This window comes from Centruroides sculpturatus, unplaced genomic scaffold (assembly GCF_000671375.1).
Source record: "Centruroides sculpturatus isolate CEXI.00-Female unplaced genomic scaffold, Cexi_2.0 scaffold1446, whole genome shotgun sequence".
In the NCBI taxonomy this organism is placed as follows: Eukaryota; Metazoa; Arthropoda; class Arachnida; order Scorpiones; family Buthidae; genus Centruroides; species Centruroides sculpturatus.
Genome location: NW_019385674.1, coordinates 48,464 through 72,587, shown reverse-complemented (window position 1 = coordinate 72,587; position 24,124 = coordinate 48,464). Strand labels below are relative to the sequence as shown.

At 31.1% G+C, this 24,124-nt stretch overlaps 1 protein-coding gene across 1 annotated transcript; it reads right to left on the bottom strand.

Moving 5' to 3' along the window:
- Positions 1-1,007: 1,007 nt before the first annotated feature.
- Positions 1,008-23,751, bottom strand: LOC111641091 (photoreceptor-specific nuclear receptor-like). Its single transcript, XM_023387206.1, has 8 exons — positions 23,505-23,751; positions 13,737-14,094; positions 12,330-12,433; positions 4,925-5,137; positions 3,016-3,236; positions 2,696-2,942; positions 2,501-2,606; positions 1,008-1,291 (listed from the first exon to the last, which is right to left on the bottom strand). The coding sequence occupies exons 1-8, from the start codon at positions 23,578-23,580 to the stop codon at positions 1,159-1,161; spliced, it is 1,458 nt and encodes a 485-aa protein (XP_023242974.1). The 5' UTR covers positions 23,581-23,751; the 3' UTR covers positions 1,008-1,158.
- Positions 23,752-24,124: the final 373 nt, after the last annotated feature.

The window sequence follows — 24,124 nt, the reverse complement described above, 5'->3', positions numbered from 1 at the left end:
TGTGCATAATACGGCTATGCGTTAATTCTCTGTTTTATGAACGTATTCGGGAGCCTCTGGAGGACTGTCAATCTTGGAAAATACACACAAGGTAAAACTTTGGAGGAAGGGGAGAAGGACAGAGAAAACTTGGAGAAAATCAAGAAGATTCTTGACGGGAGAGACCGAGAACGAGATGTTTTGCCCCGAATCTCTTCCAATCAGGAGTCAATATGTTACACCATGTGACGGATCTGAGGGGTGAGTCATACCACAAGATGCATCATAAACATGTGAGATAACATCATTTCCCATGGTGAAGTCAGTTATCAGGATAAAACTGAACGGGGTTCTATCCCTCTTTTACCAAATTCGAAAGTAAAAAAAAAATGAACGGCTTTTTTTCTAAATAAAATAATTTCTAAATGGTTAAATAATTAAAGTAAATTCCAAATAAATCTCCACATGAAAAGAAAAATTCTCGTATTACGTCTCCAGGTTCTCACACGTTTTACTTATCGTACTCATGATGTATTACCAAGTATTTATAATGGATAGTTTGTACTGTACATGCTGTATACTAAATATACATTTTACATTATATAAAACTAGCAAATCAAAAGGTTAAACTTACTCCGAGATGTTCATTTTATTACGTTTATTATTCAAGTATTATTTCTAATAAAACTTAGGTTATATAAAAACAACAAACCCGATAAGATTGAAATATTCTTTTATTTCACTTCTTTTTAGATTTTCAAGTACTTTCACAATAGATGTTATTGCCAGGACTGCTTTTGGGATTAAACTCGATTCAAGAAAAGATCCAAATAATCCTTTTGTAAAGGCTGCAATAAGAAGTATTGGTCCAGTTTCTTGGAGATTTGTACTTGCAAGTATGTTGAAACGATCATGAGTGCTAAAACTTTAAAATTGCTATATGTTTTCATATATTCATTTTTGTATAAAAATATATGTTTATATTTATATATTTATATATATATATATATTTATTTATTTATATAATTTTTTTTAATCGAATCAAACGAAGTCATATAATACATTTACTCTGATTGGTTAGTTTGAATATTTGAATTTCTGTTTGTGTGTGTTTGTGTTTGTGTGTGTATGTGTGTTAATGTGTGCGTTTATGCAAATTAAAACGGTTATTTTTTTGGTTTAACACTTAAACATGTCGCAGAGGAGCTTCTCCATTGGTGTGTTTCCTATTGTTCGATGGAAGAAGAGGGTTTCGATTCTTTCTGAAGGAATATAACGAAGTGATGGTAACATAAGTAACAGGCGACCGAATCTGAAACGAAAATTTCATGAAAATCATAAAATTAATTCGTTAAAAATTAGTTTTCGCCGTATTATAAGTAATCTAATGGATTAAGACGAGCGAAAATTACGTTAAATCGGGGAAAACTAGTCTAAATCTGTGTTTTCTGTAAATGATGTTAAATCGAGTTTATATACTTTATTAATCAATTAAATAATCTCGTTAAATCGAAGGTATGACCTCTAAACCAACATTATTATTTTATGAAAAAGGCACCGTTAAATCGAGGATATGAGCTACGAATATCAACATTTTGTTTGTAAATAATACCGTTAATAGAAAATGCCAGCTCTAAATCAATAGTATTCTATGTGAATCGAGTTGCTCGAAAAAATTAACTTTAAATATCAATATTTTGCTTGGAAATAAAGCCGTTAAATCGAGGAAATGCGCTATTAACCAACATTTCTTATTGATTTGCCAGTGGATCGCTTTAAAGCGGCGCAATTTCTGTTTTTATTTCTTTTTTTTTATCGATTACGTCGATATAACGCGACTTTTTCAACGTTTTAATACTCTACATCAATATTTTCTTTACAGATTACGATATTTGGATTTGATTTTCACTCGATCTGTTCGATGCTTAAGGCTTAAAAATCGATATCGTTCCTTATAAAACGGGACCCAACATAACGCGTATTCTGCTTTATTTTGTTATAAAGAAGAAGAAAATCAACGTTAAAACTCTAATTGATTTATCACTTTGACATCTTATCTGTTGAAAGTAAATCTAAATGTCGTTAAACACGGGAAATGATCTCCAAATAGCAACAGTTTGCCTGTAAACAATGTCGTTAAATCGAGGAAGCGCCATCTGAATCAATGCCGTTTTCTGTAAATAGTGCCGTTAAATCGAGGAAATTTTCTTCAATCTATCACATTAACGCATAAATAATGCAAATTAAGCTTACATAAAACGAGCTAAATCATCGGCATCCCTACGACACTCGCAACACCGCGTATTCTGTCAATTTCCCCCGCTGTATCGTTCTAAATCGTTGTAAACATCATAACTCAGAAACGGCCGATTTTCTTCGATACAACGTCACAACCGAAGAAAATCGAAGCGGAAACACGCGAATCCTATTAAAAACACTAGATTCGAACACTTAAAACACAATTCCCGCTTTAAAAACTACTATTTGGGGGTAAAAAAACGGAAATTAAACCGAAACAAACCTGACAGGATGAGTGGGATGTTGAGTTTTCACGTGTTGATGTAACATTAACTGTGCCTGATCTTGTAATCCTTCGACTTGATGAGCATCCTTCAGGCCGCGTGCATCTTATAAAAAAAAGGAAAAAAAAGAGAGAAAAATCCGACATTTTAATGGATAATTTAAATATTTTTAAGAAAAAACAAATGAAACTTACCAACTTTAAACAATACGATTGCCTTCAAACAGGCGAATTCGGCAGGATCGACGCCAACAGCCTTGAAACGAGCCAAAATCTCCTGTAATACTCTTACATCTGCCAGTGTGGCTGCTGCTTTGCCATTGGGCAATCCGGCGTTCATGTGTTCGGTGGGTGTGAACAGTGGGTTGGACTCGAGCGGCATGCACCATTGAATGGCGCACAAGAGGTACAATTCGGCCCACGCCTCTTCCAATAATATCACCTTTAATTTTTTGTATTTTGTTAAAAACAACGAAATTCAAAATTCAAAAAGGACCAATTAGAGGACTCCTTACTTGATCGCGAAAGGGTAAATTAGCGAAGGAAGGAAGATTTTTAGCCCATTTAACGGCCATAAATAAGAGTCTTGCCGATGTCTCGTATATTGTCTCCTGTCCGGGCGGGGCGCATGCGTAGAGTGGTATATCGGCGTAGGAGGGTGTTAAGGATGCGCTGGGTGCCGGGTGACGATGTGATGTGTCACATTCTTGACGATGAATCTCTGTTACTAGATTATCTGTAACGGAAGCTTTAAATATACGTCACACTTAACATACATTTTAAATTATACAATAGTTCTTTAACTAGAGGAGCTTGTTGTTTATGACGTCACAATACACAAGTAGTGTTTGTGGCGTCATGCTACGGTTTGCGCGGTTTCTAAGCCGTAAAATACATCTTTCCCTTTCAAATAATAGTAAATTTAAAGACTCCAGGCCCTAAACTTTAGTCTAGATAGCGTGAGGCCTTATCTTGTATACCGTAGTGTGAGGTCCTTAATTAACATGTATCTGTGTATGTTAAACGCAAAGCTGTAGATGAGGCCCTAAGCTATAGTCTGGAAAATGTAGTGTGAGGCCCGTTATAGCTATAACTTACATGCAACTGCTTAGGGCCTCACGTTACAGTTTCCAGCTATAGGTTAGATCTCCTAGCTTTGATTTTAGCGTATGCAAGTACAGGTTTATGGCCTCACACTAGGGCCTACGCTTAGCTTAGAAGTTATAGTTTAGGGCCTCACGCTATATTGTACAGCTTACAGCTTCTCCTAAAGGTTTATGTTTAGCTTATACATAGAAGTTATAGTTTAGGGTTTCACGCTATACAGGATGCATCTTCAGGCCTCAAGCTTTCCAGGCTATAGTTTAGGGCCTCTGTCTTTAAATTTATTGTTAATTAAAAGGGAAATATCTCATGTTATAGCTTAGAAGCACAAGTCTAATTCTGTTGTAGTTTAGTGGGTTGTTTATTAAAGTAGGGGGCATAATCGATGACTTAAGGCCTCACACGCATATTTTAATATATAATTCTATGATTTTTAGGCCTTAAATTGTAGAATTATTAATAAAAATCTTTAATATTTCTCTAATAATGAGTTTTTAAGTGAAATCTGACTCCATATTTGCTAACAAGAGAGCGCCTTCTTCCCTTAATTTTTTTGACGAAGGCGTAAATATATAAAATAAATTAATTTTAATAATTTAAAAAAAACCTTATTTTCTATAATTTTAAATTAATTTTATTATCTAGAACCCTAAATTTTTACAGAAAATCCGCGTTAAACAAGACCAACTTTCGTATAAAAATGATGCTAAGTATGGCTTAGATCTTCGGGATTTTTCGCTATTGTAGCGCGTTAATTTTAATTTATCCCTACTAAATTAAAAAAAAATTATTCATTTTAATCTATAAATATTTAATTTTTTATGCTTATGATGATCAGAAAATGAAGATCAGCATCACTTGCAGCATCGTAAGTGATGCTGGAGAGCGCCTGTTCTCTTTAATTTCTCTAAACTAAAAAAATGCGATAAATCGATATCTTCAGTCGAAATCTTCCTAAAATATCGTTTTTATAGACTCTCCCGCGTAATATTTTTCCAAAAAAGGAAAAAAAACCTAATTTTTTTATCATATAAATATATAAACGAAGACTATAATCGTACGTGAATCCTCTTAAATTTCATTAACATAATCGCTTTTAAATCGCCAAAAAAAGTAAAAAAACTAAAAAAATTAAGTTTTTCTAGTAGAAAACACTCCAAATTTTTAATTTACATTAATAAAACGCCATTAAATAGACAAAAAGATAAAAAAATGGAGTTTAAAGTTAGAGAGAGGTAGAAGGGAAAAATCGCAAGATCGCAAGCGATTTTAAGTATTAAGAAAGTGGAATAAAATAACGCTGGAGAAGCAGGAAATTACCTTCTTTGTCTTCTTCTCTCTCCAGTTTAGTAGAGCTGTTGTCGGCAGTTATCAAATTTGGAAAGACCCGATGAGTGGCGAAGGGAGGTGGAAAGACACCAACAGCAACCGTCGCCGTCATCCCGTCTCTGAGTAGTCTCTCTCCTTCTAACTCGCTGAGAGTCTCTGGTCTGATGGTAGCTGTATTGCGTGGTTGACGTTCGTTCTGGACCGCTATACTCGTACAGGGGCCAGAGGAATAAAGCACAAGGTTAAGCTTTTGCAAATATTCTACATCCAGCATCTCTCTCCTCTTCTACGACAGAGATAACTGATGCTGATGATCATCGTGATGAGATCAACGAGATCAACAATCTTATTTATTAAATTAATCTTTAGGATCGTTAATACGACGCTAAATTTATTAAAATTGTCGATTTTTTAAGGTTATTTAAGGTAATTTTAGGGTTTTTTTGTTAATATTTTCAGTAAGAGAAATGAGGAAGATGCTGGAGAGAGATCAANGTAAGGGGGTGACTGGGGCCCTTCTAGGTCCGGAGAAATGGGGGAACGTTCTCCCTCTATGGTGCTCGGTGTGGCGGCGTGCGACGATTCTGTTTAGGGAAAAAATAAGGGTTTTTTTAGGTGTAATTGTATAAGGGAGTAATCCGTCAGGGATGCGGATGAATGGAGTTATCCTGAGTGATGGTGATGCGTGCGCTGGACAGAAAGGCTATGCATCTCTAAGAATGATAGTTCTTCAATAGTTTAGGGGGAGTATTCTGCGTGTTATCGAGTGTATACTATAAGAGATGATGCAGGAGATGCTGAAGAGCAGCTCTCAGCATCTCTTTTTTTTTATCTTCTATATTTTCGACTTTTTTAATAAGAATATTAAAATTTTCTTTAAAAACTTTAAAAGTAATTGCTATTTATTCATTTTAATGCTATATTTTTATACATTTAAGCTCGAGGATATTACCAGATGATTTCGTGTTCATCATTATACAGTCTTAAAGTAGGATTTATTTAAAGATTACAAGCTTAAAACATGTTATTTANAGAGCTGTTGTCGGCAGTTATCAAATTTGGAAAGACCCGATGAGTGGCGAAGGGAGGTGGAAAGACACCAACAGCAACCGTCGCCGTCATCCCGTCTCTGAGTAGTCTCTCTCCTTCTAACTCGCTGAGAGTCTCTGGTCTGATGGTAGCTGTATTGCGTGGTTGACGTTCGTTCTGGACCGCTATACTCGTACAGGGGCCAGAGGAATAAAGCACAAGGTTAAGCTTTTGCAAATATTCTACATCCAGCATCTCTCTCCTCTTCTACGACAGAGATAACTGATGCTGATGATCATCGTGATGAGATCAACGAGATCAACAATCTTATTTATTAAATTAATCTTTAGGATCGTTAATACGACGCTAAATTTATTAAAATTGTCGATTTTTTAAGGTTATTTAAGGTAATTTTAGGGTTTTTTTGTTAATATTTTCAGTAAGAGAAATGAGGAAGATGCTGGAGAGAGATCAAAAAGATCAGCAAGCGTATTATAGATTATTTATTAAAAATACATACAAAAATGGTTACTATTACGCTAAATTTATTAAAAATATCGATTTTTTAAAGTCTATTTAAGGTAATTTTTAAGGTTTTTCTTAATAATTTTTATAAGAGAGATGAAGAAGATACCGGAGAGCGATCAACAAGATAAGCAAAGGTATTTTTTATTAAAAATATGAAAAAAAATCGTTAATATTACGAAAAATTTATTTAAAATAATCATTTTTTAAGTTGTTTAAACTATTTTTAAAGCTTTTTATTAATAATATTTCTTATTTTTATGTTAACTAAACATATAATTTCTGATTAGAGATGCATAACCGTAGTTCAAATTATGTCGGTTTTTTGGATGAAATTTCTAATGTTTTAAGGAAATTTGTTAAATATTTGAGTATTTTCGAGATTTTTATTCATTTTTATACACATTTCTACACATTTTAACGATTTTTAGGCTTTTTTTTTTCTTGTCAGAACACTCGAGGAATTCATTTGGGAGTTTGATTCTATTTATGAATTTTAAACAAGTTTAAATTTATGTACACAGTTTATTTAGAATATTTTAAAACTTTTAGTAATTTAAATAAATATTTAAGAATTTTTTTTTAACGGTTTAATGTTTTTTTTCCAGGAAAATTTCCCGCATCATCATCTAAAGATTAGGAATGACGAGAGAAAATTCACTCAATGTGTCTATTTATTTTGATAATTCTCTGTAATTATGAATTTAAAATGTACATTTTTAGTTAAAAATTTTATAAAGTAAATTATAAAATCTTTTTTTTTAAATTTTATCATCTAAGATTATAAGAGATGATGCAGGAGATGCTGAAGAGCAGCTCTCCAGCATCTCTTTTTTTTTATCTTCTATATTTTCGACTTTTTTAATAAGAATATTAAAATTTTCTTTAAAAACTTTAAAAGTAATTGCTATTTATTCATTTTAATGCTATATTTTTATACATTTAAGCTCGAGGATATTACCAGATGATTTCGTGTTCATCATTATACAGTCTTAAAGTAGGATTTATTTAAAGATTACAAGCTTAAAACATGTTATTTACGTAATTTCTTTTAAAAAAATAACTTAAAATTAAGAATAAATTCCAAAAATTTCAGATTTTATACTATATTTTGGAAATAATTTACTAATATGGGATATTTTTAAAGACTATTAAAGTCGTATTCTAAAGAATAACTTCAAGAATAAATAATTTCAGTTTTATCTTCTGAAAGAAAATAGTTTTAAAAAAATAATATATATATATAGGCTATATTATAGTTAAATTTTAAAAGAATAGTCTTAAAAATTGATGATTGATTTTAAGTTATTTTTTAGAAAAAATAACGTTGGAACTTGAAGATTTGAGGTTATAATCCGGAAAGTACCTTCGAAAAATGGAAAGAAATAGAACATATTTTTCGTTCAAAATAACAATTTTCTCGACTATAGGGGCAGAAAAATATAGAAAAAATAAAAATTAAACATTAAAAATAAAGAGTTTCTTAACAAAAAAGTATAAAAATTTGCCTTATTTTTCACTTCTAAATCGTATAGGAACGATGCTCTTCTCAATAAATTAAAGAAAACATTTTATTATCATTAAATAAAGTTTCTTTACTTAAAAATAGCATATTTCTATTATTAAACGAGATATTTACATATATAGAATGCAACTCGAAGAGATACGTCCTTTGTGAAGTTTCTATACTTTAACATAGGAGAGAGTCAAAACGAATTAAACAAACGTTTGAAAATTTTGTTATTTCTATTAAAATTATCATTTAAAAAAAAACGGGGAAAAAAGTATATTTATTCAATAAAAATTTCGCCAATTTATTGGTAAAGACAGTTATTTTATTATAAGAATCGTTATATTATTTTCTATTCTACACAATAGAGAAGCACACAAACAGTTTCATCTCTATGTTGAAGAGATGCAAATTATCACACTTTATACCCCTTTATATTGATAAAAAAAAAATAAGAAAAAAATATATAAAAATCTCTTTATTTTTCATTCTTTTTCTAACAAGAATAAACTTATTTAAATATTACAAAAAATATTTCTTTAAATATACGTATTCTTATTGAATTTTATTTATTTATTTATTTATTATATATACAAGAATAACGAAATAAAATTCAAATTTGATTTTATAAAAATAATTTTTATTGGTCCTCCTCTTCCTTCTTCGTCTTCCTCTTCGTCTTCTCGTCCTTTTGTCATTTCAATCATCGCGCTCGCGACTGAGAAAATTATGTAGAATCTAACAGTAACACGTTAACTGAATATTTTTGCTTTCTACTTTCTTTTTTATTTTATTTTATTTCTTCTTCTCTTTCCAATGGAATATTTTGTTCCTTTCTAAATTTTGTTTGTTTGAAGTGTTTCCAATTGATACAATTTGGCACTCGAAAGATAATTTATGTCTGCTTCGAGTAAAATACGAGTCTCTCTCTGCCTCTCTCCTCCAGCATCCATTCGTAGGCGTTGAGTCTATTTTATGATTTCCAAACGTAAAAATTATCGTAACAATCTTACAATTTGTGTGATTTTTTTTGATAAAATATACGTAATTTTAACTAAAAACATAAAGATTTTATTATATAAACAAGATTTTAATCAACTTTATCAAGAAAGAATGTGGATGCTCTTGGATAAATGTATTCGAGTATAATTAGCTCCAAAAATGATTACAAAAAGTGAAAATTATTGTAAAAACTGGCAATTTTTATAATTTTTTGATAAAATACACGTTATTTTAACTAAAAATATAAAGATTTTATAATGCAAATGAGATTTTAATCAACATTATCAAGGAAGAATGGAGATGCTCATATATTATTAAAGAGTGGTTAGCTTCATAAATGACTTGGAAATGTATAAATTATCATGAAAATCATATGATTTTTATAATTTTTTAATAGAATATACACTATTTTAACTAAAATCATAAAGATTTTATTATATAAACAGGATTTTAATCAACTTTATTAAAGGTAGAATGGAGATGCTCGTGGATAAACGTAATCAAGTATAATTAGATCCATAAATGACTACAAAACATAAAAAGTACAATAAAAATTGATAATTTTTATGATTTTTTCAATAAAATATGCATTATTTTAATAATAAATGTAAAGAATATTTTATACAAATGTGATTTTTAATATATTTTTTTCTAAGAATAATGGAGAGACTCGTGGATAAACTTATTAACTAAAGAATGGAGAGCTTTAAAAGACTTCGAAAAATGAAAAATATTACAAAAAGTTTGTACTTTTATGATTTTTCAATGAAATATAAATTATATTAACTATAAATATAAAAATGTTGTTATTTGAAAGACATTTTAATACATTTTATCCAGGAAGAATGCAGAGAATCCCAATCAGCGAATGAACATATTCATGCAAATCATGGCTAAAATTTAGAAAATATTTGGTATTTATATACTTATACATGCTTAAAACATGTTATGTATCGTCTCAAAATAAAAAAAATATTCAATTTAATTTCTCTAAATCCGTGAATCAAGCATCGTGTAGGGATATTTTCTCGATAAACTTAACACGCGTGCAAATTAATCCATGTAGGACATCACTGATGCGGATCTGCATCATAATATTCAAATATTATTCTATTTTACTGCATTAATTTAGTATTAAGAAAAAAATATTTGTTATATTTAATATTATAGAATCTTGTTATTGAAGTTTTAGGAACGTTTTATAGGAATAAAATTGAAGAATGTTAGAAAAAAATAAGGATGCTGCCTCACTTAAATATGAAAATAGGATGCTGTTTGTTGTTAATGATGTTTAAAGGATAATTAAAATAGGTATAATCTGGATAAAGGATAAAATAGGAATATTAGTAAAAAGTAACAAGGATAAAGTAGAAATATTTAATTAAAAAAGCATAGTTTAGCAAGGATTTATTACTAAATCTATTAGAATAATCATAGAATTTGTACAGTACATTATTAGATGAAACTTTTTTACTTAATATTTTGACTTATAAATTGTTAAATATTACTATATTTATCATTGAATAGTATAAAATTTAGGATTATAACAATAAAATTAAAGTAATATTTGAGTAGTTAGATCCTAGAAATGTCTTTATAAGCATTCTATATTATATTATTATCCTACTAACAACTCCCTAGCTGTTAGTCGTGATATATTATCGTACTGTAGTAGTAGGATAATATAATATAGAATGCTTATAATGATACCAGAATACAGGATATAGGATAGGATATTAGGATAAACAAGGTAAAATTTTCACATATCTTTATACTTTAACGCTCACAGGTTTATCAGGTAGAAAGATTATAGGATTTTTCCTTTAATTTTTTCGGAAATGAATCCTAGAAAAAATATTATTTTATGCTACGAGCCTTAATTTAGTCTTTAAAACCACTTTTAAACAACTTATTCATATATATAAATAACTAATTTAATAAATTAAATATAGATGAAGATGCGGATATGCAAAGATGCAGATCTCTGCATCCTCATCCGCATTCTCCTATAGTCAATACGTAACAATTTACTAGTTTAATACTATGTTATTTAATTAATTATGTTATAAATATTATTTTAAATAAATATGATAATTTTTTATTCGCCTAAAAACCACGTAACAGGCGATGAAACTTCTCTTATTTCAGATACACAAACAATGAAACTGAATCAAGTACAGCACGATTTTAATAGATTAAAACGATATAAATTTTACTATTTAACTAAATTCCTTTTTTAATTTTCTAATTTAGAGGTTTATTTTTACATATAATCGCCTCCACAGCTTGCAATTTAATAATTTAGATGTTCACGAGGATGCGGAGATGTAGATCTCTGCATCAGCATCCGCATCTTTTCCAGCATCTTCTTATAGTTAATTCACGAAAAACGAGTGATTTTTTAACGATTTTCTTTAAAGTAAACGTTGATTATGGTCGAAAAATTTAGAAAATTAAAGAAAAAATAATTTTTAGTAGTTAAAAACAGGATTTGAATAGGTATATAATAGATCAAGATTAAGTTAGATCGAACAATTATTGCGTAAAATCCAGATAATCACAGTAGTAGATTAGTTGCAATCAATGGCAATAAAACACGTTAAAAAAAGCCATCTTGGGATTATGTTATCTGCCTTTATCTTAGAAATGGGCCTTTTCTTTTTTCTCTACATCTTGACACCCGCTTCAATGTTTGATGAATGAACCAAAATTTGATATAAGTCTTTGTTTTGTTTCCAACTTTACACGCGATTGGAAGCTCTTAAATTGATTTCCAGGCTTTTAAAATGCTTTACATTGTATAAATTTTTAAATCAACACGTTATTTAGCTTAAGAATAATTTATTTTTTACGTAAAATGCTTTAAAAGTCCATTAAAGTCCATCATCATCGCCATAAACTTCATGCTTTTTTCGCGATTCTGATGGATAAAACACTTAAAAATTAAGATTTTTCGATGGAAAAGTGTAGGAATTTTATAAAATAAATTAATTTTTAAATAAGTATAAAAGGTAATTTAAGAAAAATAAATTAATTTTAAAGCGATTAGAAGTGTTTTACACAATTTTAACAGCATTTAATTCGCGTTGAATGGTCTTTAAGTTCAATTTTAATTAATAATTAATTCATATTTTAAAAATATGCTATTATAATAATGAAAAAAATCAATAAAAATACTCAATTTTGTAGGATTTTATGCTGCTTTTGTTTTAGTTATAAAAATCGATTTTTTTTAAAATTAAAACTTAGATTTTTAAAAATAAATTTTATAATTATAAAAGTAAAATTTTAATTTAAACGATTAAAAAATGGTTAGAAAAATATATTTACCATCTTTATTCATTCCCATTTGAAGACATTTCTTCAATCTGCAAGCTTGGCACTGATTTCTATGGGCTTTATCTACTACACAATTTCCAGTTCCTGCTTGGCATCTACACAAGAAATAAAATAAAATAAGCGGTTTTTATAATGTTTTTCATGAACTTTACTTTAGATAAACTTATATTTTCAACAGGAAAAGCGTTAAATGTTGAAATTATCCTTTAGATGCTGAGGATGAGGATACGGAGGATGAGAGATGGAGAAAATAAGACTTTCGAAGGATGATGAATGAATAGGAGGCTGGATGAGGAAGATAAATAATAAAACGGATGAGGGATGATGAAGGATGTGGAAAGATTGAAGAATGTTGAATGCATAAGATGCGGGTGTGTGGGATGAGAAGTGCGAATGATGAGGAATGCAAACGATGAGGGCGTGTAGGATGTTGGATGCGAAAGACAAGGATGCAAATGATGAAGGATATGGAGGATAAATGATGAAAAGAAAGAGGGATGTAGTGAATGAGAGATGCAAAGAACGAAGGATGTGGAAAGATGTGAAGAATGTAAAATGCGGAGGATGCGGATGTATGGAACGAGGAATACGAAGAATAAAGGATGAGAGGGATGAGGTATGTAGAAGATGACGGATGCGACGAATGAGGGGAGATTAAAGATGATAGGTGTGGAGGATGTTGGAAAATCAAATTTAATTCGAATTTAAAAGAAATTAACATATAAAAATAAAAAAAAGTTAAAGTTTTTCCTTCTAAAAAACGTTTTTAATTAAAAAAACGCGATTAATTTCGAAATTTTTCTCCAAACTCCGTGTAAAAACAAAGAAGAAAAAAAAAGCATATTCCTGAAAAGAAAACTAAATTTTCACTCCAAATTTTTAAATTAAGGAAAAGGAAAAAATACGGATTTTAAAACCATAAAATCTTAATTATTTTACTATAAAAAGTCCCTTTAATACATAGAAAAAAGATGGAGAAGTGTAGACGTGTTGTAAGCCCGGAGTTTCTACAGAAATGGGACTTAAGTTGGCCGGAAAGGAAAGCATTTCTTTTCCATTAACTCTTGGACATAGGTAATGCAATCAAGGAAACGGCGTTTCCTTCTATTCAGGACACGTGTCTGGTGGCTCAGATGACACTGATTTCGTCACAGAGTGTTCCTTTAACACGTTTTCTTGTCCAACACCTGACTAAAGCACAGTCGAGAGGTCGTTCGTTGGTGAGACAAATCGCCTATCCAATGATAGCAAAGCTATCTTCAAACGGGAAAGAATTGCCAATCGTAATAGGCCTTTCAACTAAACCCCCTTTGACTTTATTAGGTTTTTCCGAGCTGTACACGGCTTAAATTCGAAGAATACCCACCGTACAAGAGCACAATACACAATGAAACTCACCTGTATATCAGCTTCCTTCTTACGCTCCTCTTGAAGAACCCGCTGCACCCGTTGCAAGCCAGGATGCCATAGTGTTTGCCACTCGATGTGTCACCACACACCACACAAGTTAGACCCGGAGACGAGCGCTTGTGGCTCGATAGGCTACCTGTGCTGCTGTCGTGGTCCCCTATGGTCTGTAGGGGGCCCCCCGAGGGCGTCAGGTGCTGCCTAGGGTGGGCCTGGTTCAGCTGCGAGTTGTAGAAGCTGTGAACCGATACCGTGGCGCAGTAAGGGGGTGACTGGGGCCCTTCTAGGTCCGGAGAAATGGGGGAACGTTCTCCCTCTATGGTGCTCGGTGTGGCGGCGTGCGACGATTCTGTTTAGGGAAAAAATAAGGGTTTTTTTAGGTGTAATTGTATAAGGGAGTAATCCGTCAGGGATGCGGATGAATGGAGTTATCCTGAGTGATGGTGATGCGTGCGCTGGACAGAAAGGCTATGCATCTCTAAGAATGATAGTTCTTCAATAGTTTAGGGGGAGTATTCTGCGTGTTATCGAGTGTATACTTGCCTTTCCTTGACTGATAGTTCCTCTGTTATAGCTAGAAAAGGACTATCAGTCAGTGCCTTCTTCTCTCAAACTGATACTGCTTCGTTCTGCAATCGGAATTTTGCAACATTTTAGAGGAAAAAACCTCTATTTATGAGCGCGCATCCTTGCCTAAATTACTCGCAGGCCTGTAATTGAGCAGCATCTTTCTAAAGTATCCTTTATCTGCACTTTTCTAATATAAATTAAAGTATATCCTGCTTTAATTTTAGGGTAATGAACCTCCGTTAAGCGTACAATATCTTAACTTTTATATCGGGGGTGCTCCTGGTATAGTTTATAAGCAGAAGAACAGCATTAATTTAGGAGGAATCGTCTTATTGATGAACCCCCTCTTACTAATATTTTCATCCTCGATAAAGATGAGAAAGATTTCTATAATTTTTCTTAATTTTTTACGAATATCAAGCAATTATCCCAACTGATACGATTTCTCCAGATGTTAGCATCTCTAAAGAGAAGTGATGCGGGCATCAACAAAACCGTTACAATTTTAATAATATTTGTAAAATTACAGCATTTATAGGTTTGTAATTATACCAAATATCTATAAATTTATACGAATTATCGTATAAATAAATTAATACAGCTCTCTTACTCCCCCATGCTGTAAATATATCTCTATACACACGCCACATCGATTTAAAATGTCAAATTTGTTTCTTGTTACAACTCAATGAAACATAAAATAAAAGAAAAATCTCCATTTTCACATTATTAAACTTAATATATATTCGAAATTTACAATTGCAGATTCCTTCTTACGTTCCTTAAAGATGTTAATTGCAGTTGATGCCATCTCTTCCTCTCCAGCATCTCCAGCATCTCATTGATGAATTTAATTTAATTTCTCGACATGCAACCCGACTCAAGTTAATAAAAAAGAAAAAATTCTGCATTTCTAAGTTAGTTGAACGTGTATTTTATTCGTACAATCCATTATTAGGATTCAATAGAGGCCTAGAGATTTTTTAAATCGCTTAGGAAATGGATAAAGTATCCATTGTACAATGGATAAATGAGGATGCTGGATGAGTTTCGGATGCGGGATATGAGATTAATTCACATACAAATGACCCGAATTAGGGATGTAGGCCTAAAATAAAGTCTTTAGAATAAAAATTAGAACAGCAATTGATGATGATAATGATGATGATGATGATAATGATAAAAGCGCGATATCTAACACCTTAACTCGGTATAGTTCTTGGCATGTATCTTAGGAGGGAAAAACTCACTTTAATCTTTAAAAATAAGTGTTTAATAGATATAAAATGATTTTTTGATAAATTAGAAACGTATTTTAATGCTTTTTATTTAATTAAATTCGAAATTTTGATGTTTAAACTTAGAATAAAGAGGTTGCACGTTGTGATAACACGACCCTTCGTACAGCTCAGCATCACCTTTTTAGCAAAGAAAAATGGAATAAATATAATAAAATTAAAATTTTAAAGTTAGTTTAGTGTATAAATGTTTAATTTAACTAAAAATTAAACCTTATTTGCATGATTTTTTACTGTTTTTATTGGTTTTTTAACCTCTAATAGATAGTAACTTGACGTTGTTATGAATTATCTATAAATTTTTAACTTAATTACGTTAAAAGTAAACATTTTTCTTCTTCTGTATACAATTTTAAATGTAATTACTGATATATTTTTTTTAAATTTAAATATTCCTAATATAAAATTAATATTTTGAAGGATAAAATTGGTTTCGAAATGTTCCAAATGATACTTTTGATGCAGGAATTTACCAAAATCTCTCGAAAATTTCATAAAATTATTCAAAATTTCATGAAATTAATGTTAAAAATCACGTTTAATGAGTTTAAAATATTAAAAAAACCCAAGTTTAAGGGCTAAATATTAAAATTCTTCAATTCATCCCAACTCATCCTAACTCATCCCATAGACTTAGTATGGAGGTGTGAGAGATTATATATAGAATTTGTACGTCCTTTACGTTCATATTTCTTATTTTTAATCCGGATTTTTATACATAAATCGATACATAAACCTTCAAAATATAAAAAAATTAAAATATTTGAAGATTCGAGCTTTTAATCTCCAAATTTTGTCGCTGAAACTAAGCGAATTTTTAGTTGGAAGCACTGTTTTCTCGATGAGAAACAAAAGATAATCTATGAATTATAGTTAATTAAATTAATTTATTTAATAAATAAAATGATTTAATTTAAAAATAATAAAGTATAATTGTTAAAAAATTCAATTTTTAATAAAAAAAAAATCCAAAGAGGAAGAGTGTAAGATGAGATTTTTTTATGCAAGAAGATACACATAAACTGGGCTTTAAAACACAGTTTTAATATAAAAATATATATTTAAAACACTTAACAAATGCTTAAAAATTAAATTTTTAAGATGAATTTATATATTTAAAGTAAAAATTTCTAAATATTTTGCTACAAAATAAATTTAAGATTCTAGATGAGCTCTTCTAGTATACGATGCTACAAGAACTGTGTGTACAGTACTTGATACGTTTAAGAGGATTTTTAACCACTAAAATTACTTATAATGACAAGTTTAAAGTGAGAATTTAAAGTAAAAATTTCTAAATATTTTGCTACAAAATAAATTTAAGATTCTAGATGAGCTCTTCTAGTATACGATGCTACAAGAACTGTGTGTACAGTACTTGATACGTTTAAGAGGATTTTTAACCACTAAAATTACTTATAATGACAAGTTTAAAGTGAGAATATTAAATTAAAAAATACAAAAATATAGAAATAAATTCGGTTATTCCGAAATTAAACTGATTAAATTCCCTTTCTAAGCATCCTCGCAGCCACAGATACAAGATTATAACAAGAAAGAAAGTATTGTATAAAAAAATACTAATAAACGAAAGTGAAAGCGTTTCTTTATCCAATTCTTTCTCTTCCTCTTCCTCATCTGCTTAAAAAATATGAATTTTTATTATAGGAAAAAAGAGGGAGGAGAGGGATGAAAAAGATGCAAGAGAAGATTCTAAAATAATCTGATGGGGGATGGTTTTCAATTTCCATCTTCTATTTTAAGAATTCTCGAACAAAAAAGAAAACCTTTCGCCATTCTTCTTTTTCAGATTTCTTTCGACTGCCAAAACCACGAACAGAATGTCTTCAATAGAAGGGTCGAGTCGCGTGGCACAGCTGTCAACGGTTCAGTCCTTTAGGCCATGGGTTTCTGATTCGATCCCCTCTAGAATTGATAATAATTCTACCCCAATGCACTAGGACGATGCCAACACCGCTTCTGTCCTATGACCTTATTGCTTCCTATCTTTGCACAGACTCTATTAAATCCCCCCTAGAAGAATGGGGATGACAAGAACACAAGCAAACCTGCAAACATAGGTGAGGAGTTGGAGGATGTAGAGGGGAAAAAATAAAGGTTGAATCGAGTAATATATTTATCCTTTATTATCCTGGAAAATAAGGAGTAGATGCTGATTGATGCTTTATTTTTGTGTGAGAGGAGGAGGAAGAGAAAGAGGAGGAGAGGATGCTGTGTTTAGATCAATGGAAGCATTTATCTTTTATTATTTAGGAAAATAAGGAGTGGATGATGAATAACGCCTTATTATCGTGTGTGTTTAGGGTAATGGAATCATCCAGGAAAATAAGAGGTCGATGTTAAATGATGCCTTATTTTCTTGTGAGAAGAGTAGGAGGAGAGAAGTGATGCTATGTTTAAGATAATAGTGACATTTACTGGTATTGTTTATTATTCAGGAAAATAAGGACTCGATATGAGTGATGCTTTATTTTTATGAGAAAAATATGATAAGGAGTAAAGATATTAGTTTAGGATAATATACATTCTTATCCTGTATTATCCTGGGAAACATTGAGAGATGTCTTTCGTAAAAGAATAAAATGAAAAAAATAATGCTACGTTTAGGATAATAGATATATTTATCCTGTATTATTCTGTAATAAAGAATAAATGCTAAGAGATGCCTTGTTTTAGTAAGGAGCAAGAGGATAGAACTGATATCATCATTCAGGATGATAAATATATTATTCTTCTAAAAAATAAGGATTAAGCTGTTGTTTAAGGTAATAAATATCGTTTATTATCCTTTTTACGAAAAGAATAAAGTGAAGAGTAAAAGGAGCAAAATATTACTATTATTACAGGATAATCAACCTTTATTATCAAAGAAATGTAGGAAAAACGTTGAGAAATTCTTTATTCTTTTAAAGAGAAACGTGCTTGAGATGCACAAGATAAACAAATAATAAGGAATTGAATAAAATAAGGATCGAATAAAAAATTACCACCTTATAAAGTATTTTTACACTCATAAGGGACACCTACAACACGGATGGTAAATACAAGAAAGCGTAATTATCCGGGATAGGGAAGATGAAGACGGATGCTGGCGCTTTTTCCCTCTCGATTTTAGAAGTTTGTAAAATAGGGATGCTTTTAAAAACGATGCTGGAACATAAACAAAACGGCATGACAAAGGATAATTTTTCTGTGGAGTAGAAAGACACGGAATCAATGCAGTAGTGGACAAAGTCAGACGGCGTTCGATTAAGCGGATATTCCCTATTCAATCGCATCCAGGACACATAATTCCTTTTAAAGCGGGTCTGAAGCGGGTGTAAGGATTGCCAACGCTCCCCCACAATCCCATACCATTCAATTTCCCAGACTAGGCTTAAGCCCAATCGGACTGGTATAAGTCCTTTTGCTGGATATGGCCAAGTGACGTTTTGACGGCGTCTGTCACGAGATGAAGGTCTTCTCTCTCTCTCTCTCTCTCTCTCTCCCTCTTCCCCCAGAGAGGTTAATATCCAATGATTGCTACGATGCATTCTACATAATGTTATTAAATCTGGGATGACACGATACGTTTCCATTTATTTATAGCATCTTTTCTCCTCCGTATCTTTTACTTTGTTGAACATCTCTGGCGCGTATTTTAATAGTGTTACGACCTCCTGTGACGTGTAAACTAACCGTAGAGAAGGTCAAACTCCCAAACTATCCCCCTTTTTGTAGGTGGAAATGATGAGTAAGCTCGACTTAATTATCGACCTTCGTAGGGCACAAATTCAATCAGATTGATGGTGTGAAGGACCCAACTTAATGCTGATTTCTTCCTTTTGTGGCTACGATTAGTGAAGTTAGACCAAATCTCCTATTAAAGCTATGTTATTTTGTTATTGTTGACGGGAACTTTTCTACTGTAATCCTTAAAATCTAATAATGTTAATGAGTAAATCTGTTATCTGTCGAGGAGCGTAGAGATTTTTAGCCAAAATTTCTAAATTTTATTGCGTCTAAAACATAAATAAAGCTTTGTTCTACTAAAATTAATGATAATTCTTCTCATCATCTGCTGGATCTGTGGATGATGTTTACAGTGTTTCTATTAAGATTTAAACTGTAAATTTTTAATTAAACGGAAAATAAAAATCCTAACAACATTTTTAAACGTTATACAAGTGAAAAAAAACGCTTTAATTTTTAAAAATATTTCAGATTTTAGCATCTTTCAGAACTAAAATACAGAGAAAGATACATTCTTATCAATACATAATGTAAAGATGCTCAAGAGGATGATGATAAAATGTATTATTAATAAACCAATTTGTATCTAAATCTAAAATTATTCGATATTAACTGTATATGATTACAAAATTTTATAGATTTTTAGTATTTTTAAAGGATAAAAAATGCAATTTCTAACGTTTCAATGTTAATAATGATGAGAATGTGCGTAATTATCATCATTGAATTTAACTTGCAATTACAATATTACATTATTGCGTGACTAGTTAAAACTAATCTACTGTTAATAATGAAAATTGATCAAAATCTCTAATTACAAACTCCATAATACTGTTACAGATAATATTTATTTGTATATGTTTTAGAATTTCCTCTACAAAATTATTGAAATTAAACAATATTTTTCCGTTTTTTTTAAGCTATAAAAACTAATTTTGGTCCAAAAATATGGTTCCAAATTAACATAGGAGCGTGTTTTTGTTTAATTTTTAGTATATTTAATAAATATTTCTTAATTATTTTAGCAGAAAACACATCGTAACCTACAAAAATTGCACTCAACTGGATGAAGAAGATAAGCTACGAGTGGCAGAGTGTTTGATGTTAAATGTTAATTATTAGCTATAAAATAGTGTAAATTTTGATTATTTGCATAAATTTAGAAGTGTTTCTTTCATAAAATACTAAAAATTTACAGAAATTATTCTATGTTTTTTAAAAAATAGCAAAAACTTAACCATTATACATTCTTCTTTCTAGTGATGCTGTGGAGTTAAATGGATTATTACTCTTGATATTTAGGGAAATAAAGTATATATTTAACAAAAATCATCTTTAAAAAAATAAAAGAGAACGTTATAATAACTAAAATTAAGCATCATTTAAGAGAGAACGATAGAATAAACCATCTCCTGAATATAAGCATCCTTACTTTAAGGAGATAGATTCAGAAGCTTTTAACTCTGGTTATTATAAATTTATCTCTGTTTATGAATAAGGATATTCTCTATAAAATATTTTAAACAAATTACCGAGCTTTATCATGTGTAATTTTTTGTTTAAAACAAAGAAATCGCATGATAAAGCTTGGTGATTTATCTATGACTTATGGGCTTATCTATGACTTTTCCCTCATCTTTTTCTTTCTTTTATGTTTCTACACTTTTTAATTTACCAAAATTTTATTTTCTATAACTTTTAATTTCATATATTTTATAAATATTAAACTCTTTACAAGATTTATAAATCAATAGTTTTTATTTATTTAAATTATAAAGACTATTTACGACTGAAGAAAAATGTAGAAAGAGTAACTTTTAAGCAAATTATTAAATAGAATTTTAATCTTTTATAGGAAAATACGCTAAAAATTATAAAAATCTATACAATTTAATTATGTTTAAGCGATTTCTAATCATTAAACAACATTGTTAAGTGGGAAAAACATATGGGATGATCAATAGCTTTTCCCTCATTTTCCCTCGTCTTTTGCACACTTTTACGTAACTTAACCTTTTAATTTGTTAAAATTTGATTTATTGTGACCTTTAACCTTATATTTTTCGGATATTAAGCAACATATAATCGATATTTTTTCGAAATTTACACCAACAATTCTCATTTATCCAACTTAAAAAGATCATCGAGGAGTGAAGAAGGATGTAGAAAGGAGACTTTTAAGCAAATTATTCGTTAACATTCGAACCTTTCACAGAAAAATACGTTAAAGATTATAAAAACCCGTACAATTTAATCGCGTAGAAACGATTTTTAAGCATCAAACAACGTTATTAAAGTTGGGAAAACGTAATATGAGAAAGAACATTCGATGGTGATTTAATTAGAAAAAATGAAGTATAAAAAACAATTTAACATAATCTTTCTTTAAAAAAAGTGGATAATACCTCAATAATTTATCACATCAATGAAAATTTGCCTTCTTTCTTATTTAAAAGACCATATAAAGGTCTGAAAATAGCAATTATCGAAGAATACAGTTTAAGAAAAGGATAAGAAAGAAGAATAAGAAGAAGAAGAAGGAAGAAAAATAATAATAAGTAAGGAAGAGCAAGAGAAAAAGGAGAAAAGGAATCGTCTAAAAGTCGAAAAACTTCCCAACTACAAAACATTCTCCTATAAATAAGATTAGCAACGCTTAAAAAACACTTCATGAATAGCAGATTAGCATTGAATCCATTACAACATAAAAAAAAAGAAGAAGAAGGAGCAGCATCAGCAGCAAGAGGAGGAGGAGGAAGAGGAGGAGGAGGAGGAGAAGGGATTTTTAAAAATCAAAAACAGAAAAGTTTTCTATGGCCACTGACGTCACCTTCAACATCATCTTTCGCCCAATTGACACAATAGTTGAAAATTAATTACGTTATAGTATGAAGCAGGTCGGCATTGATTTCATCAAGCTTAATCCCAACGGTAAAGCTTCCCCCAATCGTTGAGTTGGTCGGATCCACTCTCAGATTCAGCTATTTGCATCAAGAGCAATTGTTATATCCTGTTGGCTGTAGTAATACGCTTTAATTCCGAGTTGGGAGTAGGAAGGTGAAGAGAGGAGACACACACACATACACAGGGAAGAGGAGGAGGAGGAGGAAAAAAACACCCCTCCTAGAAATTCCATCAACCCAATCAAGGTGTTAGATGTATGTAGTTTGAAAAGGCTCTTGTCTCTTCTTCTAACTAATTAGATAGTGTAAGTAATTAGCATACAGGACTGTAACCGAGAATGCTGCTTAGTGTGTCGAGAAGATTCTTTTACACAGAAAACAGGATTTAAACGACATTGTTTTCTAGATACGCCTTTGAAAACTTCTACATTCTCCTCTAGTATTTTTTTTCTTTTCCTTTCTTTCCTTGTGTTTCATCCCCCTTCTCTAACTCGAATTACTTGGAAACTGATGCACCATGTTTTACCTTGATTGACAATTTTCATTTGGACTTTTTAAAAAAGGAAACAGCTAATCACGCTGAGTTAATTAAAATTATCTTTAAATAATTTAGTTTAAATGATACTTTTTCTAATTAATCACCTAAGATTTCTTTTATTATATCTCCAGATAACAGAAGGAAGAAGAGAAAGAGGAGGAGGAGAATTATACTCGATTAGATTTTATTTTAACGATTTAATTTAATTAAAATTTATTTTAAATGATTGAATGGAAATTATGGCGTTTTGGAATCGTGTTCGGGTTTTAAAAAATTCGCATATTCGTCTAGAGAATCGCTTAGAGTTAGAAATTCCTATACTCGAAATGCGCGCTTCCCCGCATAACACCTAAGTATAGCTGTAAAGCCACATCAGCAGGCGCAGGATGAAGGAGATCAACCAGTTGGGTCTGCTGTCTATACTAAAAGCGAGGTAAGATAAATGCATTTCTGAATACTTCATACGAGAATCAGAAATGAAAAAAGTTAAGATAGAAACGTACTAATTTATCCCGTTTTTAGATAGTAAAGAGGAGCAGAAAATCGGAAAAGAGAGAGAGAGAGCATCGCTCCAAGAGGAGAAGATGAGGAGGAGAAGGAGGAGGAAGAAGATGAAGCAAATTCTCGCGAGATGAGGTTAAATTTCTTCTTCCTCCCTTAACGGATTTTTTTGCATAAATTGTTTTAAAAAACTCACCATCAGTCGAGGATGAGGCGACACTGGCTGGTCTAGAAGCATGAGGGATGCCCGTTTCACTTTCCGTCATCTCCATTCAATCGTCTTGGATGTGTTTGCCGTTTAGATCAGCTCTCGTCGCTAAGGTAGGCGGGTTCTGACACCCGACAGCAAATGCCACTGGAGGAGGGGCGACACGTGACCAATAACGGATCCCATCATCCCCTTTTCGAGTCCCCCCTTATGCGTAAAGCTGAGGAAAGGGGGAAAGATGCGTGTAAAATATTGGGAACAAACGGTAGATAGCAAATGCGGCGTTTCTGGTCTTATGGTCTCGGAACCGCCCTAATGTCGACTGTCGGTATGTCGGATGTACGCCAAACGTTTGATTGGTGGATATGGTGATTGCCTCCTCTCATTGGATGAAAAGTAAAGAGACACCTGTTCTCGTGTTTTCGCAAGTGTTGGCGGCATTTTTAACATCGTCTCCGACTCGAATAAATTATAAAAATGATCGTTCGGGCGATTATTTTCCTTCATTAAATCGATCAAATTCGCCAGCTCTTTGCACGGGTTTTAATTTAGATGATCGATTTAACGCTGCTTTTAAGCGCTAAAACGGGGTTTAAACTCGTCAAATA